The sequence below is a fragment of the Festucalex cinctus genome, chromosome 19, assembly GCF_051991245.1.
Source record: "Festucalex cinctus isolate MCC-2025b chromosome 19, RoL_Fcin_1.0, whole genome shotgun sequence".
NCBI classification, from domain to species: domain Eukaryota; kingdom Metazoa; phylum Chordata; class Actinopteri; order Syngnathiformes; family Syngnathidae; genus Festucalex; species Festucalex cinctus.
In genome coordinates, this window is record NC_135429.1 from 5,030,665 (window position 1) to 5,046,723 (window position 16,059).

Here is a 16,059-nt window from a genome sequence, read left to right on the forward strand (position 1 = left end):
CAGAGCAGTTCGAATCAAGTGGGTGGAGCTTACTTTAACACGAAATCAACTCCAATAACTCCAACTGACTTTCAATTAAATCAGACAGTATTAAAAATGCACACACTAACGCTCTCAATTTTTGCTGCTGTGAATGTTTATTCCAATTGTAGATTTGCAAAACAAAAAAGGTAGAACTTTGGACTGAAAATTAATGGGACACTTATTTAGCCCATTATAGCAATAAAAAGTTAATATTTTGTCGATAATTAATTTGATACTTTCATTATTTTTCACGCACAATTAGTACCTTTAAAAACATTTCGCAACTTGCTGTCGACTGAAAATGACATCGCAAGGGCTCAGGTAACCAATCACAGCTCACCTGTTTTCTAGGTTTGGTCATGTGACATTCACAAGCTGAGCTGTGATTGGTTAACTGAGCCCTTGCGATGTCATTTTCAGTCGACAGCAAGTTGCAAAATGTGTTGTTAAAAGTACTAATTGTACATGAAAAATAATGAAAATAGCAAATTTATTATAGGCAAAATATTAATGTTTGACTGCCAAAAACGGCTAAATAAGTAAAGTATCCCTTTAACATATTAAATTAGTATTACATTATTTGTTTGGAGGAAAAAAAAAAAAAAAAAAAAAGACCACCTCAAAATATAATACATTTCCGTTATTGTACTTTCAATCGGGATTTTTTTTAATTACATTATTGAGTTTTATTAAATTTTTGATCGAGTACAAATTAAAAGGCAAAAAAAAAAAGAAAAAAAAAAGTCCACACTAGGGTTGATATTAGACACCACCTGCTGCGCTGTCTTCTCCAATAAGATGCGCGGTTCCGTACGATGTGGCGCGGGTGGGCGTCAGCCTGCCTCTCGCCGTGACGGTCGTGCAGCAGGTCAGCGCCACGAAACAAGCGCAGCAGCACGTCGAGAGAGCGGCGGCGGCCCACACCAGGGTGGTGACCACCAAGGCGAAGTTGTAGACGGTCTTGTGGCAGTAGCGGGCCTCGCCCGGCGTGAAGCTGGGCGGATACGCGCCGTAGACCCAGGTGGAGCCTGCGAACCAATCAAATGAGGGCAAGCCCTATTTACGCTTTGACCGCCAAAAACGTTTAATAACGATCAGTAAAATCACGACGTATATTGCCATAAACGTTAAATAACGTCAACAATTTTTAATTTTTTTTTTCTCTGTGCAACGTCTAAGTGCAGCGCTGCCTGGTCAATGGGTTGTGGAACCTAAAACACTCGAAACTATGGCCAGCAGATGGAAGCATTGTATATTTTTTCATCAATGATCAAAGCCTCTGTCATATCAAAGTTTTTCTTTGATAACGTCTGGCAGTAAAAGAGTTAAAAACAAAATGGCTGACTAGCACAAGATTTGTTCACGCACCTGCGACGAACCAGCAGAAGGTAAAGAGGTGCAACAGGGTCATGCAGACGGAAGTGAGCGTGCTCATCACGCCATCCGCCCAGACGCAGCGGCAGTATGTCATGGACAGGGCGAACAGGCTGGACACGCCCAGAACCACAAGGTAGACGGGGATTCTGGGCTGCACCGGGCACAGGTTCAGGTGAGTGGCGCCTGTGACGACAACAAACAATCAAGCGAAAGCCCGCCAAGCGTGAACTTTCGACAGGGACAAAGCGTACCCAAACCGACGCCTGCGATCATCACCATCCACCACATGAAATTGGCCACCACTGGAAGAAAACAGACCAAACGCTTAAAGATGTACGGCGCGGTGAAATTGAGACAAATTGTGACAGAAAAGTTCTGACCGATGGATGAAATCTGAACGTCAGCGTGAGGCATGTGGTCCATCTGCGGCGACGGCGTTAAAAAAACATAAAAAATAAAATAAAAAATTCCGCTGATCTGACTCGCGAGTGCTACTAGTGCGGCATCGGTTAGCTTTGACACAACTCAGGATGTGAAGACAAGTTGTGCAAAGTCATTGCAACTGTGTCACAACAAGAAAAAAAAAAAAAAAGGAAATTGTTTTGATAGCATCTAAATGTGTATAGAAGCGAGTTGCAGATACTGCACTCTAAAATAACCAGATTAAAAATGGACAGATCCTCTACTTGGGTCAAAAAGTGGGTTGTATTGTACACAACAACCCAGATAGTTGGGTCAGATTGTCTGTTTGGGTCACTTTGACCCACCTTTGGGTCAAAAATTGGGTCATTTGCTATGAAACAATCTGGAAAGTTGGGTTAGATTGGCTACTTGGGTCAATTTGACCCAATTTTAGGGCAAAATTTTTTAATGAAACAACCCAGAAAATTGGGTCAGATCTACCTGGATCAATTATCAATTTGACCCGACTTTTAGTCAAAAATTGGATTTTTATTTTATTAAATTATATATATATATATATATAAAATAAATAAATAAAGAAAAAAAAACAAAAAAAACATGCCGATTAATTCCAACTCTAATATAGGATTTTGGATGTAGCATCTTGTGTCTTGCTCGTGCACAACATTCATTGATATGTGACATGCTCTCTGCATGCCGATATAAGATATCCTATTGGCCCTTGAATGCTCTGAACCAATGGCAGGACAGCTTTTTCATGTTGAGGAAAAAAAAACTTAGGTATCGGTATGGTATCGGCCGATACTGCAAGGCTGGGTATCAGAAACGGTATCGGAACAACACGAGTTAGATCGTTTACTTGGGTCAATTTGACCCACCTTTGGGCTAAAAAAAAAAAAAAAGAAAGAAAAAAAAAAGAAAGAAAGAAATAAAAATTGTCATTTTGTATATAATGACCCATACTTGGGTTAATTAAACTTTATTTTGGGTTAAAAATTGCGTCATTTTCTATAAAACAACCCGGAAAGTTGGGTTAGATCGGCTACTTGGGTCAATTTGAACTTTGGGTTAAAAAAAAAAAAAAAAGTTACTTTAGTGACCATCATTTTAATAAGACAACGGTTCACCCAGCAAGTGTTCTTGGCAAGCAACAACAATCCACGGATGTCCTTTTTGTGTCCTTTAGTCCCGCTTCTGGTTGTCACTTGGTGGCGCTGTTGCATTGGCTTGACTTGTTCCCGTCACGCCCTCCTCATCCGGATGTTGCGGAATGTCTTTCTCAGCAGCCTGCTGCTGCTGCCGCCTCTGCGCCTTTAAGAGGCGCTGGTGACTGGCCGACGGGTCCTCGTAGGGCACTAACGACATGGGGACGCGGACCGTGTCAATTCCGTTCACCTGGAAGAACACACAGACACGTGTTATTTGATCTGCGCAAAAAAAATGGAAGCAGGGTGTCAGGGTTTGCTGTTTGACATGTATTAAACACTACACAAAAAGGAGAGAAGACACTCAGTTCAGGTCTCGTGAGGAGAGAGGAGAGGAACTGACTGATACAATTCACTCCTGCACTCTCTGAAGATTCCTCTCCTCACCCTCTCTATTTATTTGGTTTTCCACACTCCTAGTTGCATGGGCGTTCCAACCCTAAAAATGCAAATGCAAGGCATAGTTGGAACACAGTGTACTTGTTTGTCTATGTGTTGTGCATGTGAGTGGAAGATTGCTGAGTACATATGTGGTCAAGTTTGCAATCATTTCTTAACAGAAAACAGGCGACCTCAGCAGACTGGCTTGAACTATTCTGCTGCGTTACATGTTGTGATTCTTCAGCTTTTTGAGTCATCTTCAAATAGACAGGCTATGTGAATGTGAGTGGGAACAGAGCAAAGCATTCTTCATTGCAACAAATGTATGATAACTTATTATTTACAATTATTCCTACACAGGGATATCATAGTTTTGGAATTATTTATTTTTATTCATTTTTACTTCGCTTTGAGTTGTGTTTTTGTTGTTGTTAGTTTTAATTATTTTCATGGTGGCTCTGGTAGTTTTTTTTGTGTTTTTTAAATTAGTTTTAATTTGCTAGTTTCAGTATTATTTTTATTTTTATTTATTTTTGTATTTCATTAATGAAATTGTTTTTTGAAGTTTAAGTATTTTTTTGTTAGTTTTAGATAACTAAAATAACCTTGATTGGAAGTCCTAATAAACTTACCGTCACTTCGCACCAGTAGTCGCCCAACTCTGTGATGGGCTCAAACGGAAGCTTCAAGGCATGAGGAGGCACCACCATAATAAACTAAGAATAAAGTTAATATTCATGTCTGTTATTTTTATAAACAAAACACATGTATGAAGGCCTTTCAACTTTTGCACATTTTTTTTGTAATATACCTGCTTAAGAAATTGCCTCCTCACGACCTCACTAGTCAGCTTAAAGTCTTCGGAGGGCATTTTGTTGATTCTGAGCTTGCAGCGCTTCAGGTAGTCGACTGTCTGGAAAATGCAGTTATCATCATCATCATCATTATTCCAAATACAGAGAGCTGTACTGCAAACTATGTTACTTAAAACAATTAAACATTATTTCTTTCACGCTCATCTTAGATAATTAACCTTAAAAATAAACAGCTTATAGACGATTTTCATTGTTCCCATGACAGTGACAACATTACATTCTATTCTATTCTATTGGTTGACTCACCAGTTGTCCAGTTCGGGTTTGGACTCTTTCTTCAATTGAGCCCTCACGCAAATGCTGAACATAATAAAAAGAGAGAATACCGTTTGTTCAACGACCACATTAGAACATCACAGTATGGTGAAGCCCCCAACACGCACCCTTAACTCCTCCGCAAACATCTGCTTGTTCTCGGGAGACGGATAAACGGCAAGCCCCTGGGCCAGCAGCTTGTTTCGCCCAACCGACTTTTTGACTAGCACAGTTTCTCCACGGCCACCCAGCTCTGTCAAAACAACACAAAAAAAGTCATACAGATTATTATTATTATTTTAACTGGATGCATAGCTTGAGACTCACTGGGGACAGTCTGTGTGAGGATGAGCTCCATCTTTTGGTTGGGAGCATGTTTTGTGTCCTCCACCAGTTTGTAGACGCGGTGCCTGCGTGGGTACAACCTCGGGGGGCTGCCCACTTTGGACAGGGGCACCTGCCACCAGCGTTCCACCACCACGGTGCTCTGGAAAAAAAACATTTTATCAGTCAAAAAAATTACGTACTACAAAATGTCATCTAAACTCATTTAATTATCATCAGTGTGTTAGGCCATCCAAAAATGATGTAAATCGGGATTATTATCGTTGCTAGTTTTATTTCATGGCATATGATTTGGCCTATGTAAAACAAATTCATTTAAAAAGATTAAAATGAAGCAGACACTGACCTGGACAGGAGTCACGGAGAAGCTCCTGATAGTCATTTGGCCGAGCATATCTTGAAGGACACGGCGACCGGAGCTCAACATGTTGAACGAGCGTGTACAAAGTGATAATTAATTGTGGAGTTTTCGTCACAATACTTCCTAAAAGTGTCTTTAAGAAGTGCTTGCTCGGGAGCGTAATTTGTCAAAGCATCGTATGTCTAAAACTACACGCAGCTAGAGATAGCATGCTTATGGTGCCGTAAAGGACCCTTTTTAAATAGTAGTAGTCCGAAATATTGCCTGATTTAAAAAAAAAAAAAAAATAATAATAATAAAAATAATAATAATAATAATAATAATAATAATAATAATAATAATAATAATAATAATAATAATAATGAAACCCTTCTTCTTTGCATTATTCTACAGAAAATATCAAAAGTTAGGTTCAATTTAAAGCACTATTAAATTATAATCTTATGGACTGTTCATACGCTTCAAATTTCGAAAGTAAGAATGAGAAATAAGTACAAAATAGATTTTGGTGTTTTCAAAGGACCCCAACTAAACTAGTGGTCCAGAAATAGCCTGAATTAAAAGGCCAAAACAATAATCCTGAACGAAACGTTTATTAAATATATGAGTAGTTATTGATCTATGATCATTAATGCTATGGTCTTATTTTATTTACGATATATAGGTATGTGTACACACACTACACGTTTTCATGACAAAATATAAAAGTATAAAAAGAGTTATGGCCACTTGTACAACAAACATACACAATTTGAAGGCAAAGTCATGGCAACGAGTGAAAAGCCAAAAAATAAATAAATAAACAAATCATCCATTGGTCTGATTCCAAGTTTTGCTACTATGGCAACAGTTAACTTTGGCCACAAGCCAGGATGTGTAGACATGTTGTGCAAAGTTATTGCAAGTATGGACGACAACTAAAAAAGGAAATAATTTTGATGGCATCTGTATGTGTATATAACGCAAGCATCCTACCATGGATGCACCATGACCTTAATGAAACATAGCAAGGAAGCACCCGAACAAGGATGCTCTCTTACAAAAACACAAAATAGGCAGGTTGCGGTCAAATAAAAATGCACAATGAAAGGGATGCACCCTTACCAGAATGCACTCCAGCAAGGATGCATCCTATAAAGGTTTCATTCAAAAGATCCTGGCGACTTTTGATAGAAAATCTGCTTAATCTTAAATTTGGGAAACCGTGCATTGGATTGTGCAAGAGTAAATCATGCTATATTAACCCTCAGCAGTACTGTACTCGAGAAGCCAGCCAAGTTGACACTACTGCCCCTTATCACAATAAGGACCCCCTTCAAATCTTTGCAGCTCTCCCCCTCGCCTCCTACGGATTTGCCTGTCAGACACACTCAGGGGCAAAGTTCTTAAGTATTGTTACGGGCACACAAGCACGCAGGCAGTAGCATTCTCTGGAAAACAGAAAGATGTCTACTCTCATCAGAAAGATTGTTCACACCGCGACAGCACCGGCTGCCATCGGCCCCTACAGGTAACAAATAAATATTAAAACATGTTTTGAATGTATAAAATGAGAGGCGTGTCTCAGCGGTCGTTGAACTTAACCGATAACGCTTGCAAAGCAAAACCTCGTGCAAAAAAAAAAAAAAAAAAAGCTACAGTCCAAACTCTCTTGGAAGAGCAGCAGGTGACTTAAATGGCGACAATACGCAGGCAGATTACATACACGGACAAAGCTCCGGTCAGGCAGGGAATATACAGGTAAGATACAGGAAAAGCATATATGCATGCATACACATTTAGCTTCGTATTATTGTTTTTTTTTTTTCTTTCTTACTTTCTTGTCATGTTTGTGTGTGTGTGTATATAACGTTGCACACGTGCCGAAGGGGAGTTCCGAGTATGAACCAATCAGGATACTCGTGGGCGGTGACCGACAGACATTAAGGTTTAAAAGGAAATCCTAAATGCAATTTTAAGCACAATGGCAAATAGTTTACACTACTTGGTACATTTGTACATTTACAAAAACAAGCAGGAAATAAGAATAACTGAGTTATTATACGTATTCACTCTCTCCACCGCGGGGCGCTAGAGGGCTAAATTCGGATCTGGTTGCCCGATTAGCACCGAAGTAGATTTAGCATCCCGCTAACGTTTTATTCTGTATTCAAAACAGTTCAAGGAAAGAATAAAATGCAATACAATTTACGATGCATAGAGAATGACACACGACATGCTTGTTAAATTTGATGAATAATTATATGCTGTTCTATGCGTGTACAGAATATGAAGGATCTTTTTTGTCCACTTGGGGTCGCCATTGTCACATACTGCACAATTCTTTGAAAAAGTATTCTTACCTTTTGAACATTTTGTGACCTTATAATCACTAACTTTGATGTATTTTGTTGGTAGTTGTGCATAATAGTGACGTGTACAAGACACGGGCACTTTTGTGTGTCGTAGCAGGTCCTTCAAGAAAGAATTAGGACAGATATTATTGGAAATGGATGCGCAAACATAATAATGATAATAATATGGCAGTACGTCTTGCTGTTTGTTTTTTCTTAGCCAAGCAGTGCTGGTGGACAGAACCTTGTACATCTCTGGTCAGCTGGGGATGGATGTGGCCACTGGTCAGCTGGTCCAGGGAGGCGTGCAGGCTCAGGCCAAACAGGTGATACACACACATGAAGACTCACAGAGGTGGCAAAAGTAAGCATACTCTTGTGTTTAAGTGGACGTACACAGACTGGCAAATGTTTTTCCTCAGGCTCTGGTCAACATGGGGGAGATCCTTAAAGCTTCAGGCTGCAACTACACCAATGGTAACAGCTTAAATCTCACTACAACTACTTTGTCTCTTATAAAACAAACACATTTGTCCATTTTAGTGGTGAAGACGACCGTCCTGCTGGCGGATATTAATGACTTTAACGGCGTCAATGAAGTCTACAAGACATGTAAGTCGATGCTGTTGTGATGGTGGTTTGGTGGCTTTTATTTTATATCGCCAGCACTGCAGCGGCCCATTTATATGAGTGCGATATGCCAGTTGACCGTCATCTTATGAATAGAAGACAACAGATAGGTGAAACGGAACCTCGTGAACCCGCTCCATGTATGTAAGCGGACACTGCCACGCAGGAGGTCACCGTGTAACGTGACCTTCACCTGAGCGACACATTATGTTAAGTTAAGGCCCTTCTCCCTTGACCGGATTCTATTCAACCCTGAGAAAAGCACACTGAGCCATAAAATTAATGTCGTTTTGAAAAATGGGGCAAAAAAAAATAATTTGACAACTAAACGTGAAATTTGCCCTTAAGTTGGCTAATTAACCACAATAATAAATTAACTTTTGCTGTCTTTCCTGCAGTTTTCAGCGGCAACTTCCCTGCCAGAGCTGCCTACCAAGTGGCGGCGCTCCCCCGCGTGAGTGCCCCCAGTCACACGTTTACTACTTTTCGATGAGCATCATTTCAATTCAATTTCAATTCCACCAGGGTGGCCTGGTGGAAATCGAGGCGGTGGCGGTTCTCGGTCCACTTGTCGACTCCTCCTCCTGACTAGGCGGCCATCTTGCAAACAAGTTATAGCGCCGCCATTTTTTTTCCCAGAAACAAAGAGAAACATTTTTTGTAACATGTGATATCTTCTGATTCTGAATCTGTCTCTTTCTTAGCTCGATGAACCGCTTTCAACACTGGCCTTTTAATAAAATACCCCACGTAATGGAAGAAAGGACTTAATTTGCCAGTTTATACTGTGGTACAATGTTAGGTGAGTTACACAATTAAATAATAATGTAGTGCTGTGCCTTAAGTAGCTTTCATTCATGTAAAAAAAAATAAATCTGTAAAACTGTACATCAATCTCAAATAAAAGAACCTGAGCAAGAAATGTTTTGATTCTGGTCATTTAATTACACTTTTTTTTCAATCACTCTAAATGATGGGGTTGCAAACATTCCTCGTAACTTTCCAGAAACTTTACTTTACATAGAAAGGTTTTTAAAAAAAGAAAATGAATGGGAATTATTGAAATTTCATCAATCAATTTTGATTTAAAGTTGAATTTCATTGAACAACAAATAATATTCAATAAAATTTAAATGCATCTCCTGGTTGTTTGACCTGCTGTAATCCCACAAATAAAACAGGGTTTCGCAGCTTCAAAATGTGCTACCTATTTTCATGGTCATACCATCCATATTGATTCATAACTTTTTGGCATTTTGGCTGTGATGTCGCAGTAAATGCAAAACGTTCTCTCAAATGGATCGTTAAGTGCTGTCGTGTTAGGGCGGGAAGGCACACAGTGATGATGTCACAGCTTCTCCATCTTGGCAATATTAACGTTTGTGAACAGTCTTGTGGCTGGCGTCAGTCACTTGAAGCTAAATTGGGGTCGAGGTGGGGTGGGAGAAAAATATGAATTTGAGTGATTGTATTGTATTCTATGATTATAAGTAGGGCTGAACAATTAATTGCATTGACTGTTGTAGAATGTAATTCTCAAATGTATTATTATTCTTAGTATTAGTAGTATTATTGTTATTATTATTATGGGGGGGTTACCAATAGCCCTATCAATAAATGAACTCACCTGGTGCCTCCTCTGTTGTTTCTTGTTTTGGTTCCGCTTCTGCTTGAGCTGATAATTTGGGTGAATGTCACAACAACATTACAAACAATTTACACTACTTGTAAAAAGTTTTAGGACGTTGGACTTGTGCATTTAAAATTCCAGATATCCCGAACTTACCGTTTTCTGGAGATGCGGTCTCAGGCGTGGCGCCCACCTCAGCCGGAGGTTCGGCGGGGGCAGTGTCTGCATCGGCGTCTATCAGCTGCAGTTCTTCCTCCTGCGCTGGCGGCGGCGCTGTTGCTGTCGTCGTATCATCCGCGGACTTCGCGTCGGAGGAGTCTGCCGGCGGTGGGGCAGGCGGCGGCGTCTGGTCGGGAATGGTCTCGCTGTCCTCGGCCACGTTGCCGTTGGCCGTCACTACGCCGGGAAAATATTGGGCAATTTTATCATAATTATGGGGTATATGCCACGGAAGAGGCGGGACTGTTTTTGCACATCAGTTTGTTTCCGGTTCCCCGGACCGGAAACAAACTGATGTGCAAAATCACTTCCCGCCGCTTCCGTGGCATATACCCCATTCAGATTATTCATTATTTTAGTTTTGATAACGAAAAAAAAAAAAATGAAGTACAGTGTTGTATTTGTACTTTTTTTTTTTTGTAAATGTGTTGGCGTAATTTATAATTAACTAAACAATTAAGTACATCATAAATAATGATAAAAATAAATACAATATATAATATAGAAATAAATAAAATAAAAAATACAAAGATAAATATAAATATATAATATAAAATAAAAATAAGTAAATAACTGCATCAAAGTAATTAACTGCAACCAATCAACTGAGTAACTGTAACTAATTAACACTAACGAAAGCCAAATAAAGCAAAAAAACAAACAAATAAATATCAAGAATAGCCTACAGAACAGCTGAACTTTATTTGGGGTTAATCAGAGTAAATTTATTTATTTTTTTTATTTCTCAACAGTGTTTCTAGGGGATCAACTCTTAACGTCTCTGAAGTTATTACCTCATTTGTTTCTGATGGGCGGCGTTTATTTGAGGGAGGCGTTTTCACCCCCACATGACCTTAACTTGACTGTGTGTGTTTGTGTGTTGCTACGCGTTTCCATGTTTTCTCAGCACCATCCCTTTCAATGATTGACACACGGATGAGGAAACTAACAAATTTTCTTCAGGGGGGGTCCAGCCACTCCGTCAATTTTTGAGTTCTTTTCAGCCTTTATTACCGGCCACAACATTAGGTGCAGCTGTATGGGCACTATAGCGTGATCTGCTTTTTTTATTTTTTGGGTTAACTGTTCCATACTTTTAATTAGAGTGTTATGTACACGTTACGGCTTTCTGCCTCAGTTACATATTGCACAAAGGCAGTATCGTGATACTGTCTGTATCATGATAGATACTGTTCGTAGCATTTGTATTATTATTATTATCTTTATAAAGGTTTTCCTCATCTTTAAATGATAGTGTAATAAAAATCTGACTTTATAATAACAATGCACATTTTTAATTGACACTCTCTCGCAATTTATCAAATCTATACATTATAAGAGTTTGATATTTGTTTTGCATCTTTTACAAATGTTATCATTGCTCAATTATGCTTGTTGTTCACTGAGACATACTTTCAGTTAAAAAGTTGTTTTGAGTGACTCAATGATTCCCACATCTAATATACACCATTGCAAAGCGAATTTTGTGCAATTATTTCCTGGATAAATATTATTTTATTAATATCATCTTTGAAAAATCTTTAAGTAACACATCTTATTTACTTTGGATACCTGTGGTGCTGGTTCCATTGCTCTCCTCTGGTTTAACTCCAGGTTTGGTGGAGTCCACCGCTGAAGTCTGGGAGCTTGTGGAACATCCCATCCTGTCCTGTCCACAGGAGATTGGACGGAAAAAGCAAGAAAAAAAAAAAGTGCCGAATTTGGGAATCGTCCCTTTTTTCAGCGTAGCGCGTCGTTACGCATCTTGTGCCGGTTCCTGCGTAGTTGTGGTGGCGGCCTCGAGTTACAGAGACACGCCGGCGCAGTCAGTGTCGGATTTGTTGTTGACTGTAACTGAGTCTGTTTCCAGGAGGCTGGCAACAAAAATACATTATTCAAGTGGTCAGTGGCCGCTTGCGTGCAGAGGCTGTCCCGCCTTACTGGGTGGTGTGTGTGAAAGGGGGAAAAACAAAAAACAAAAAAAAACTCCATAGTATACAGAGTGACCTCCTACCTGCAAATTTTTCAGTGTCCAGCATCTGACTCCTTTGCTTTCTGAACAGTTTACATCTATTGGAAAAAAATATATAAGTTGAAGTCAAACAATCTTACCACTTTCTGAATCATACAGTTAAATGATGCAAATATTCATACTAAAACGGTTGAATCATAACCCAAATTCAATGGCCCCTCTGCCTTGCTGTTGCTAACTACATGAGGCCAGGCCAAGATGATTCGGTTGATTGATTCACTGAAGTTAGCTGATTCATCAAAAATGATGTGGACCCTAACGATTAAGTTGGATCCTTTGACTGACTTAGGATATTGTGTTGGGTGGTAAGCCAAGGATTCAGTGGTATCGACTCTCGGTTCGCTGACTCCAATTAGTGGCTCTAGTACCCTACTGGTTCACTTACTGGAGTTAGCATTTCCATATTTTGCCATTTTTATATTTGTACAATGAACTTATATTAATTTGGCATGTTTTACATTAATTTGATTCTCTTCTTGCTCTTTTACAGTCAACCTATTTAATGTTGGCACCAAAAAAAAGTTGACACAAGTGACTCAGTTTAGAGTTGCTGAGATCCAACTTCAAAGTATTACTTTTGAAATTAAACAAAAGAAAACATGAGTGACGACAACAATACACGTCATTTAGATTCAGAAGTGTATTTAAATCGATATATTGTAAAAGAGAGCTCACCTAAAATATTGCACCGATGCGCAAGTCGTCTGCGCATGCTCGTTTCCAGATTTTGCCGCAAAGCATGCTGGGCTTTCCTTTCCCTCTGAGGCCATATTGGAGTTTACTCACCGTAAGAAGCTCTCGCAGATTTCCAATAAAAACACCCCAAATTGACTGTTTTTGCTTTGTCTACACACACAGAAAGTAACTGTTCCGTTCCCCCCGTAGGTTGGCCGGGTTCGGACTTAAAACCGCAAAAATGGTGGCCGCAAAGAAGACGGTGAGTGACGGGCAGCTTTTCATTTCGGCACGCGCTGGCCGCTTCACGTGGAGGCGAATGCCAGTCGAGGCCTGCTAAGCTAACGAGCTAACATGGAATTATCACATTTTAGACAGATACATCGAAACTTGTGGACATTGTAGCCACTTATTTATGAGAAGGATATATTGTAACCCACCTTGTGTAGTGGGAGAATGGCCGGCAGCTATGCTAACATGGTGGCCAATTCCAGTTTAGCTACATTGTCAGTTTTGTGACAATATATTATGCTTTTTCGAATGTAGAAAAAGTCGATGGAGTCCATCAACTCCCGACTCCAGCTGGTGATGAAGAGTGGCAAGTACGTGCTTGGCTACAAGCAGTCCCAGAAGATGATCCGACAGGGAAAAGCCAAGCTGGTCATCCTGGCTAACAACTGCCCAGCTCTCAGGTAAGGAGGAGTAGGCTCACCAAACATGTCTCAAATATATGTATTTGGCAGTCTATTGACATGCTTATGAACTCCACGTAATGTAAACTGAGGCTTTTAGTACTGCACGGTGAACATTGGGGATTTAATATCCCTGTGAGACTGCTTAGAGGGCCTTTTGGGTGCTGCTGTTTTGGTTAGTAACAGTTAAAAAAAAAAAAAAGGGACTAGTGTTGTGACTGCCAATGTGACAGAATATATAAATGGAAATACTTACTGCCTGCTTTGTTTAAACTTTTAATTCTCTGAAAGACTTAGAATCCTCAGTTGGTGCTGCTGTTTTGTTTAACAATAGTGCTCAGCGGTTCAATATCGACTTTTTTTTTTTTTTTTTTTTGTTTTTTTTTGTTTTTTTACCACTGATGATAAAAGTGAGTAAAATGTTGGAGGGAGACAACTTTCATGCATTGCCCCCATTTTGTCCCCCTCTGGCAGGAAGTCTGAGATTGAGTACTACGCTATGCTAGCCAAGACCGGTGTGCACCACTACAGTGGAAACAACATCGAGCTCGGCACCGCCTGCGGCAAATACTACCGTGTGTGCACGCTTGCCATCATCGACCCCGGTGAGTCCAAAACTACTGCAGAGAGTGGAGAACACTCATTTGCCTGCTGTCATGAAATATTGCTAAAATGCAACTATATGCCTTAAAATTTATTTACTGGCTATACACCGCCCATCTCAGACGAAAAGGGTGGTAACAATAGAACAAGAAATTAATACGGTGAAAACTGACATGGCTTAGCATGATTGTGTACATGCTAGCTTTTACCAAGCCAAGGCTAATGTACCGGTATGCAAGGTAGCTGAATGGCGAATGTTAGAATGACAATAACAAATTTATTTCCTGTCGTGCTTGGCATTTTAAGTGTGTAGTTTTACTTTGTAATGTCTTTTTAACCTAAACCATTGCCAGGGTGACTTTAAAACAGATGAATACACATAACATTGAGGGGAGTGGGAATTTTGCTGACTTGATTCATTTCTTTCTCCATGCAGGCGATTCCGACATCATCAGGAGCATGCCTGATCAGCAGCAGCAGGCTCAGTAGACCTCCCCCACCATCCCTCACCCTGATTGTCATAAATAAAGTTGGTGTTGACAATATCTGCCCTTGGCTTTTTTAATTTTGAAGTCAACATTACCGTAGGTGTCCACATGAGGGCAGCAAAGTCAAGCCAAGTCTATACTGTAAGGGGGTCCTTGATTTAGGACAGTACAACATATGAGAAATCAGTATTTTTCTATTTCCAGCGAAAGACTGGTGAGATTTGTGGTTTTTCTCAGCATACGACAAGCTGTTATTTCACTATTATAGTGGCACATTTTAAGACCAAAGCCATGCCACTGGTCTACATAGTGTTAAACCCTCATTCGTTCAATAACTTGTGACATGACGAGTCACAGTACATCCCACATTCCCATTATGCTTACAAAAATCAACTGTTCAAATCAAATGTTAAGCTTTTCCGAATATACTGATGACCTCATTCGGTGGCACAAGAGGGTCAAAATATTAGAAACTGCTTTTACAACCACAATAACACGTGTAAAGGATTCATCTCATCTCTCTTGGATGAGGAGAGCTTTATCCCGTCTGGCTGGCCAAAATGGAGTCAGGCATAAGCATTACCTTGGATGTGAGACAGATCGACGCTCACCTACTTTACAGGGACGGACGGGCAAGTGGGTCACAATCTGTCTGCATTCTTGCACGTGATGTACTTTTTTTTTTTTTTTTGCTAAATCAGCAAATGTATTCTGACCTAGATTATTCCAGTTTGACCCATAAAACTTTGATGCATATTTCTAATGGAATTACAGTCTTGTGCCAAAGACAGTGAAAATGAATGCACACTTCTTTTTTGTTTTGTTTACTATAGTTAGTCCACTGGTAGTGTAATTGTCATTAACTTACTGTCAGAAATTAATAATAAAAAAATGAAGCTGCCATTGTAAAGGGGATGATGCAGTGGTGCACGTGAGCAGAGATTTCCCTCCATCTAACTGAATGGGGTGGGGGGTGGCTTAGCGGAAAAAATGGGCCAAAGCGTGACTTGGATTAGGTCTCATTTTGGGTGCCACAGTGCAGCCATTTCATTAGTGGTTCTCACACTGGGGTCTGCAAGTCCCAAGTTGGGAGTGCTACAAAATTATTTGCAACCAATTATTACATTTCTTTAAAATGTGCACAACCACAGATCGGCACCCTTAAAAATAAATAAATTCTCCCCTGGACTCAGTTTGCCTGCTGCATCTGATGCGTAGAAGTAGAATCTTAAAGTATTAATACACATCCATCACAGCTCAGCTAATTCCGGCGTTTGGTCATGCACTTAATACAGCGGATGCTCCTCTGCCATGTTTATGTAAGGCAAGGCGGAAAAAAATGTTGTCAAACAAGCTGTTGCGTAATTTATTTTCACTTCAACACGACTGCTTGTGGTTAGCCGGGTGCATCAGAGGAGCTGCTCGTTTTACATATAGACTCGCTGTGCAATTTTAAATAATTAACTAATAAAATATGTTTAAAAAATGAATATACAATTTAAAAAAATGAA

At 39.8% G+C, this 16,059-nt stretch overlaps 5 protein-coding genes across 8 annotated transcripts; 2 read left to right on the forward strand and 3 right to left on the reverse strand.

The window, feature by feature from the left end:
* Window positions 1-118: 118 nt before the first annotated feature.
* On the reverse strand, window positions 119-2,776 carry LOC144007357 (transmembrane protein 272-like). Of its 2 annotated transcripts, XM_077506917.1 has the most exons (4): window positions 1,782-2,776; window positions 1,653-1,703; window positions 1,393-1,584; window positions 119-1,052 (listed from the first exon to the last, which is right to left on the reverse strand). In XM_077506917.1, the coding sequence occupies exons 1-4, from the start codon at window positions 1,822-1,824 to the stop codon at window positions 787-789; spliced, it is 552 nt and encodes a 183-aa protein (XP_077363043.1). In that variant the 5' UTR covers window positions 1,825-2,776; the 3' UTR covers window positions 119-786. The 2 variants fall into 2 exon arrangements, with proteins under 2 accessions (XP_077363043.1, XP_077363042.1); XM_077506916.1 differs by having other exon boundaries at window positions 1,653-2,776.
* Window positions 2,777-2,915: 139 nt separating this feature from the next.
* mrpl9 (mitochondrial ribosomal protein L9) lies at window positions 2,916-5,504 on the reverse strand. Its single transcript, XM_077506915.1, has 7 exons — window positions 5,232-5,504; window positions 4,868-5,027; window positions 4,669-4,793; window positions 4,532-4,585; window positions 4,222-4,323; window positions 4,043-4,126; window positions 2,916-3,219 (listed from the first exon to the last, which is right to left on the reverse strand). The coding sequence occupies exons 1-7, from the start codon at window positions 5,310-5,312 to the stop codon at window positions 3,007-3,009; spliced, it is 819 nt and encodes a 272-aa protein (XP_077363041.1). The 5' UTR covers window positions 5,313-5,504; the 3' UTR covers window positions 2,916-3,006.
* Window positions 5,505-6,589: 1,085 nt separating this feature from the next.
* Window positions 6,590-9,131, forward strand: rida (reactive intermediate imine deaminase A). 3 transcript variants are annotated; one of them, XM_077506920.1, is made up of 7 exons: window positions 6,590-6,756; window positions 7,800-7,905; window positions 8,002-8,056; window positions 8,123-8,191; window positions 8,608-8,663; window positions 8,735-8,820; window positions 8,914-9,131. In XM_077506920.1, the coding sequence occupies exons 1-6, from the start codon at window positions 6,692-6,694 to the stop codon at window positions 8,795-8,797; spliced, it is 414 nt and encodes a 137-aa protein (XP_077363046.1). In that variant the 5' UTR covers window positions 6,590-6,691; the 3' UTR covers window positions 8,798-8,820; window positions 8,914-9,131. The 3 variants fall into 3 exon arrangements, with proteins under 3 accessions (XP_077363046.1, XP_077363044.1, XP_077363045.1); XM_077506918.1 differs by having other exon boundaries at window positions 8,735-9,131; XM_077506919.1 differs by lacking the exon at window positions 6,590-6,756 and adding an exon at window positions 6,820-6,986 and having other exon boundaries at window positions 8,735-9,131.
* Window positions 9,126-12,913, reverse strand: LOC144007360 (uncharacterized). Its single transcript, XM_077506921.1, has 6 exons — window positions 12,766-12,913; window positions 12,073-12,128; window positions 11,631-11,932; window positions 9,996-10,235; window positions 9,837-9,884; window positions 9,126-9,627 (listed from the first exon to the last, which is right to left on the reverse strand). The coding sequence occupies exons 3-6, from the start codon at window positions 11,719-11,721 to the stop codon at window positions 9,614-9,616; spliced, it is 393 nt and encodes a 130-aa protein (XP_077363047.1). The 5' UTR covers window positions 11,722-11,932; window positions 12,073-12,128; window positions 12,766-12,913; the 3' UTR covers window positions 9,126-9,613.
* rpl30 (ribosomal protein L30) lies at window positions 12,771-14,605 on the forward strand. Its single transcript, XM_077506922.1, has 5 exons — window positions 12,771-12,877; window positions 12,976-13,027; window positions 13,312-13,457; window positions 13,932-14,062; window positions 14,497-14,605. Exons 2-5 carry the CDS (start codon window positions 13,007-13,009, stop codon window positions 14,547-14,549), a joined length of 351 nt encoding a protein of 116 aa, XP_077363048.1. The 5' UTR covers window positions 12,771-12,877; window positions 12,976-13,006; the 3' UTR covers window positions 14,550-14,605.
* The last annotated feature ends 1,454 nt before the right edge of the window (window positions 14,606-16,059 follow it).

Coding starts and splice junctions, on each gene's coding strand:
- LOC144007357 (XM_077506916.1), bottom strand. CDS start 1,824: ATGGACCACATGCCTCACGCTGACGTTCAGATTTCATCCATCGGTCAG. Junction 1,585..1,652: donor GATCGCAGGCGTCGGTTTGG/GTACGCTTTGTC, acceptor TTGTCGTCACAG/GCGCCACTCACCTGAACCTG. Junction 1,053..1,392: donor CTTCTGCTGGTTCGTCGCAG/GTGCGTGAACAA, acceptor ATTGGTTCGCAG/GCTCCACCTGGGTCTACGGC.
- mrpl9 (XM_077506915.1), bottom strand. CDS start 5,312: ATGTTGAGCTCCGGTCGCCGTGTCCTTCAAGATATGCTCGGCCAAATG. Junction 5,028..5,231: donor TCTCCGTGACTCCTGTCCAG/GTCAGTGTCTGC, acceptor TTTTTTTTCCAG/AGCACCGTGGTGGTGGAACG. Junction 3,220..4,042: donor ACTACTGGTGCGAAGTGACG/GTAAGTTTATTA, acceptor GTGTTCTTCCAG/GTGAACGGAATTGACACGGT.
- rida (XM_077506918.1), top strand. CDS start 6,692: ATGTCTACTCTCATCAGAAAGATTGTTCACACCGCGACAGCACCGGCT. Junction 6,757..7,799: donor GCTGCCATCGGCCCCTACAG/GTAACAAATAAA, acceptor GTTTTTTCTTAG/CCAAGCAGTGCTGGTGGACA. Junction 8,057..8,122: donor AGGCTGCAACTACACCAATG/GTAACAGCTTAA, acceptor TGTCCATTTTAG/TGGTGAAGACGACCGTCCTG.
- LOC144007360 (XM_077506921.1), bottom strand. CDS start 11,721: ATGGGATGTTCCACAAGCTCCCAGACTTCAGCGGTGGACTCCACCAAA. Junction 10,236..11,630: donor CAATGGAACCAGCACCACAG/GTATCCAAAGTA, acceptor TTCCCGGCGTAG/TGACGGCCAACGGCAACGTG. Junction 9,885..9,995: donor GACCGCATCTCCAGAAAACG/GTAAGTTCGGGA, acceptor CCAAATTATCAG/CTCAAGCAGAAGCGGAACCA.
- rpl30 (XM_077506922.1), top strand. CDS start 13,007: ATGGTGGCCGCAAAGAAGACG. Junction 13,028..13,311: donor TGGTGGCCGCAAAGAAGACG/GTGAGTGACGGG, acceptor TTTCGAATGTAG/AAAAAGTCGATGGAGTCCAT. Junction 14,063..14,496: donor GCTTGCCATCATCGACCCCG/GTGAGTCCAAAA, acceptor TTCTCCATGCAG/GCGATTCCGACATCATCAGG.